Below are 6,657 nucleotides of genomic sequence, written 5' to 3' on the forward strand. Positions count from 1 at the left end.
CGGTATGATACTATTTCCTTGTACATGTTCCATATCTATTCTACCTAACCGTCTGATTCGTGTGATACTATTTCCGAAGAAACCCAGAAGGACTCCCCGCCCGGTCACATTATACTGAGTCTGGTAGGTGTGATACTATTTCACTGTGCATGCTCCATATCTATTCTACCTACCCGTCTGATCGGTATGATACTATTTCCTTGTACATGTTCCATATCTATTCTACCTAACCGTCTGATTGGTGTGATACTATTTCCGAAGAAACCCAGAAGGACACCCCGCCCGGTCACATTATACTGACAACGGGCGAACCAGTCGTCCCACTCCTAAATTGCTGAGCGTTAAACAGGAGTAGAAACAACCTTTTTCACAGACTCTTGTATGTCTCGGCCAGGGGACAGAACCCAAAGCATTCCTTACAGGGGCGAACGCTCAATTAAAGGCCAAAAGTGAGGCATTGTCGAAGGAGACACTAGGAAGAAGAAAGTCGTTTAGAAAGAAGAGAAAGGATAAGATCCCAAATTTAGTTGCCTCTTATGATCATGCAATGGGGGCAGCAGGTACAATTTTTACGTCCTACCTGCAGGGACTGTATATTCACGTGGGAAATGACCTGCAATTTAAGTTGAGGAATTGCTGCTCAAGATTATACTTTCAATTCATTTGGGGAAATTTGTCTTGATAGAATTATAATATAATTAAACAAAACTATATCAATACATATTGTCGAGGATGTTTTTAACCCCTAAACTATAGACCAAAGTCATATAGTACTGCTGAATAGGATACTATAAACACATACTTAAGGCACAATGTTAAGTCATGGTGCTGGTGTATATATTAGTGAAACACAAAATTATCAATTGTAACATTCAGCGTATTTTTTCGTTTGTATCACAAATTCATGTATGTACTATTTTGTATTGTTTTGTGTTTTATGCGATAATCACTGTAGTTTGTTTGAATTGGAATGGTTGTGTTTTACGTCATAACATCTTTGACCATTTTAGAGCGTTCCGGGTTTTGGTGGTGGAAGAAAGCCGGAGTACCCGGAGAAAAAACACCTGGTGACTATCCCACGTAATCCTCGAACCCGCGACCCAGTGGAGGCGGGCTTGTGATCGTAGACGGTCAGACGCCTTATCAACAGACCAGCGCGATCCCGTATTAAGGTAAGTCATATAGAATACTGTACAGCTTCAACATTCCACTATAAAATCGAAAGTCAGAGGCTATCCGAACAGAAATCAACAGGAATCGAGGAGACACCAAAACAAAAGGACACCATGACCCCTTCAGTGTTATAATTCATTTACCACCTTGTCTACTTGTTACGTTGATCTCCAGGTAACAGTTTGTCAAATATGATATATGTCGGTATCTTGTTGCTATGTTACGTTATATCAAAGTGATTGGTAGATATAGCTAGTTGTTAACTATGTTACCGTAAAAACAATATGCTTGACGTCATAGATTTCAACGTGATGATGTCGCGGATTAGTTAACACAAACTTAACACTAAATTAATTCAATTTAAGTTTCACCAAATATTTCTGCTTTATTTGTTTCATTGATCTCATATGAGATGAAACTTCGTTACAGAAAACTTAAAGTATCCTCAGTGCTTTCCCTTTCTTGTCTTCAACTTGATATTTAAGTCTTCATGATATTCATGCTGTATATACAAAACCAAAGCACATTTCGATAGTAGGTCCACGAAGCTCTCTTCCTTTGCTGGCCTCAATTCGACTGACCAGTTGTATTAGTCATGTGATTTTACTGTGAATGTTAAAGTATCCTCAGTTTTATTTATCTCCTGTCTGCAACTTGATCTTGAAGTATTGAGTAGTTAATTTTTTCTGATCTTTGTCAACCCAGACATGCTTTATCATCCATCATGTAGATTCCATCTTCTTACCCAACCATCCATATTCCTTTCTTTATATATCGGCTATAATTTTCCGTGCTTTGGTTGTGTACTGTGGTATATTTTGCTCTTGTGTGTAGAGTGTGTTGTATCAATGTTGTCTTTGCTTGCTTCCACAATGGTATGTCTTGTCCTTTCATATTTAAATTGTGGTGCATTTTATTGTTTTTCTTGTGTAATGATTTTTGGTTAATAATGGCATTGTGTTATGTCGTGATATGTGTTGTCTTTCTGTGTGGATGTCGTGATATATCTCTTCTTTTGTATTGAAAAATAATGGTAGATTTTGTTCCTGTGTGTTGACCGTTTGTTCGTTGACGCTGTAGTATATATTTAGTTAACCTAACTCCCTGCTATGTTGAATTTCATTAGTTCAGTACGTCTGACTTTTATAGAATGATAAATTTCCTTTTTCTGACACGTTTATATATACACCGGTAGCTATGACGGATGATGTCCCATTCCTAATTGACACGCGACTGGGATAATATGATCAGCCATAAATGTATCATGGTTTCCGGTTTGTATAATAAAAATAAACTGATGAATTATTTCACTTATTTATTATTGTCATAATTATATACCTTGAAACGTGGGCTGCTATCTGACAGTAATATAACTGTTTCGTTTATAAAAAAAATATCTGTGTACCTCATTTACAGTATATATTTGTCAACTTATTATTGATGTCTTATTATTTCAGGCTTCATGTGTTGGAATGGAAAACTGTTATATATACCGTGACATGAATACCTCGGGTGTATACACACATATCTCACTGACAGTTCAGCCCGTTAGGTGGAGATATATACATGTTTTTGTCGGGAACTAAAAGGATACATTTTCCTAAATCATTACGGGAGAGGAAGCAAAAAGAAAAAACAGATTTCATGTCTTTGATATGACAGCGAGAACACTACATTATAGGTCATAGATTGATGTAATGTATACCTTATAAAAATGACCTGCATGCTACCACATTCGCCAGTAGATTGGATTGATAATATATGGCGGGTACGAACTAATGTGTAATCATTATATGGAATTTCAGTTCAAATTACATTTACCTGAATATTACATTCAAGTCACATTTTTGCTTATATTATATAATTAAAAAGCACTTATTTAATTTTATCTATATTTGAGGTGATTTTACGTTGCATGAGGGTTATGTGCCTTCCATAATTACATTAGCTAGTTTCTACGCCTCTTTGACTATTTCACTGTCCTTCTATACTTGGCAATGTCTTTTATGTAATAGATTATCCCTTTCTGTACTGGCTAGTTAATTGTATGTATTTAAGCTCAAGGTAACCATATCAATGCGTTCTAATTGCGTTTGTTCTGGTTTTCCTGCTCCTTTCCAAAAGACCTATCGGAGAACGGAGAACAATCATTTCACGCAGTCCACGCCCAACAGCAGTCGATTCAGTATACCCTGACACTATGTCGTATGTCACCAAACCCATACTTTCAAGTAAACGGGCGTTGATTGTTGAAGATAACTATTTATGGATGGCGACGTTAGAAATAGAGGCTTTTTAACCTATGTGTTCTTAAGTCAGGGACATTAACATCTTTTTCTCCGTAGGTAGTACATTAGTTCCGTAAGATGTCGTTGGTTTGACGATGTTTAGGGATCATTAACCGTCATGTACAATATATTTAAACCTACAAATTAATGGATAACGAATTACAGAAAAAGAAGCCTTGGTTGTGTAACATGTTTTGTTTTAGCCAAGCAAGAAAGCCAAACAAATCGCAACAAATGTTACACTAGTTTTATAATTGGTCGAGCGGAACACGTCCATTGGAGTGGCCCTTGAGTTGCTAGGATACCATTGTATATTACCATAGCTGTTGTGAAGACTCAAAACTTGAACACAAACACACGATTCTTCCCTTTTGTTTGGTTATGGTTTGAGTATGCAAGAAAATATTTTTCCGTTTATATTCACATTCAACAAGTCATATGTTTGCCTTCGAACCCTTTTAAAGACGGACTTATTTGTGAAAATTAACAGAACTTAAAATACTTACCCTCGTGAATGTTCCAAAGGGAATTTCCCGGACTCCCATATAGTATTCTTCTCCTACTTCTCCTGGGGAACAGGACCGGATGTTGGACTTTGGTCTACACATACCATACCTGTCAACACCAAAGTGCTATTGCTCATTTGCGCCTTTACATAACTAAACAACTGTCAAAACTGACTAACATTGAGCATGCATAACTTATAACATAGACAAAAGTAAACATTTACACCATTATATACCTGTTGTATAAAACAGCTAAGCATACTTGTATATTCGAATTTTTCATTATATATTATACTCCTTAAGCAAGGTACTGTAGATCATAGGCATGTTGCACTGAACGTCACCATCTAGGGACCAATTAGATGAACACAAATTATCTTGCTTCAAACACGTTTCCTCTGCCAGACAGGAGAAGCCTTGATATCTACAATGGCCGCCATGCCTTGTTAAGTCAGAGGCGAGAACAGTCGTCCATTCGTGCTTTTCAAAGCATTGTTATCTTTACGAAATAAAACAGTTTACCTTTTCAAATAACACAACAATGTTATTGTTATGTTAAAACTGCCTTACTATCACCAGTAAAAAAATAACGAAACAAAACATAAACATGTTGCTTCAAAATAAAGTTATGAAACATTTTATTTAACTACCATGCCCTAGACTGGACTTTACTTGACGTTCACCATACGAGACACTCACTGTCACATGTTTATCAGAAACGCAGTTATCTATTTCATTCAACGAGCTCTATCGGGGAAATGCATATCACAATAGGTAATAAATGAAGAAGCACAGACATCGGATTTGCTGCAATAAGTAAGCAGTATTTCTTAAGCAAACAATCATGTTTCGTTTTTAATTTGAGTCATTTCAATGGCTGCTGCTTTTGTCTCAAATGTGTAGCATGGAACAATTCAATGATTTTATATATTGAAAACATTTCACAAAACAATAGGTCAGAATATTTCTTTTAAGTCATCATGGAAATACTGCATTGTATATGACAATTTAACGTCTCAGCGAAGCGGAAGAAAACCTGAGGCATTCTTGACACTTAAATGTCTGTGACTGTAGGCACGGGTTTTTGACGCTAATTACTTCAACCAGAAGTCACCGGTGTAAAACGATTTTTCGTCTTAATTTATCCATTGTTTTTAAAAAAATAAATGTTTTTTTGGTGTTTTTTTTGTAAATCTCTTAATTATTTTAACAAATATCTTTTAACACGATTGTACTTCAACTGAATTTATTTCGCAAAAAATTTCATTGTGTATTCATCAATGTTCGCTATATATTTCTTAATCGATTGACATTTAACGCCGTATAATCTCGAAAATATTTTTTCCGCGAAACGTTAATTATTTACAGTAAATTTAAAGCTATTCTCTTAAAGCTGACAACACCCGTTAAGACCGTCAATGAATTTTCCAATATTGTTTTTTTCTTAATCGTCGCCGGTAAAGAGAAATTCCGTCTCTGTCAGCAGATATATAGGGTTTTGCTGCGATGCTAATAGGTCAACCTCGCCGCTTGCCGATAGTAATAAAATCCAGATTGTTCCCTCTTTTGTGTTTTTTTCTCCTGGCATTTTCTTTTATATGTCTTTGGATTTCATTAAGAAAATGCTGAGTAAACAGATAAATGATACCTTTGTTTTCAAGTTATCTTAAGTTATATTACATATCTATATTTACATTTTCACTCAACTTAGACTTATTATACCTACCAAAGAATATTAAAGTTATTTTTTCGGTAGACTTTCCAGTTGACGTATGAATACGTCAGTAACAGTAACAAAACGCAGGAAATAGTTCCTTTCATAGTTTGTTTTCAATAATAATTCAAAAGTTTCAGATTGCATTGATGTGTTTTGTTGTTTTAACTTTGTAATCAATACAAAACAACTATTTTTCTTACTAGCATGACGTCACATGCGTTGGAACCTCCCTTGGAATAGACTATCAACAACAAAAATATATCAAAATCTCACTGATTGTAAATAAAAGGAATGAATCATGGTGTGATGAGGTTTATGGTGTAAAATACTCAATGGGTCTTAAAACGAATTGGTAATGAAATCCGAAGAAATTTATACAAAGTGATCTATTACTTAAATGGTAAGCTTATCATAAATGTCTCTTGAAAAAGCTTGAGATATATCGGGTGCTTGTAGAAAAGGGTTTTACTTATTCATCATCTGAAGATGGGAACATCGCTTCGATCTTAAATCGCTTAGAAGACTTTTGTCAAATACTCAACATATCCTGAAATACTGAAACTATCAGACTTGGCTACAAATACCACGTTATAACTTCATGATACGCGATTTTGAATTTAAATTCTGGTAAACGTTTCAAAGAAAATAACCGTTAATTGAACCGGAACTTTTACCATTTTTTTTTTTTTCGTTGTATTGAGTGTTCAAATGAAAACTTTGAAATGATGAAGATTCGTACACAGACTCATAAGGAATTACCTCACACACGATATGCAAATCATTTAGGAAGAACTCACTTTTTGTTTGGCCTGACAAAATTATTGTCTTGCAAATTGTATAAATAGCATAAATAGAATGCTACTTGTCAGTGTATTTTATATCTTGATCTTAAATATGTGATATTATTTAAGCTGTTTTGGATTGCTAAATATGGAAATGAGGGTCATTAAAACATGTTACAAATGGGGGGGGG

The 6,657-nt window shown here is 35.1% G+C and overlaps 1 protein-coding gene across 1 annotated transcript in view; it reads right to left on the minus strand.

The window, feature by feature from the left end:
- Positions 1–6,657, minus strand: part of LOC110465325 — a 46,101-nt gene that overhangs the window by 13,356 nt on the left and 26,088 nt on the right. Inside the window, exon 3 of the mRNA XM_021521057.1 lies at positions 3,968–4,076. Coding sequence (XP_021376732.1) covers positions 3,968–4,076 — 109 coding nt within the window. The remainder of the gene's footprint in view (positions 1–3,967; positions 4,077–6,657) is intronic.

The sequence above is a fragment of the Mizuhopecten yessoensis genome, unplaced genomic scaffold, assembly GCF_002113885.1.
Source record: "Mizuhopecten yessoensis strain PY_sf001 unplaced genomic scaffold, ASM211388v2 scaffold11069, whole genome shotgun sequence".
NCBI classification, from domain to species: domain Eukaryota; kingdom Metazoa; phylum Mollusca; class Bivalvia; order Pectinida; family Pectinidae; genus Mizuhopecten; species Mizuhopecten yessoensis.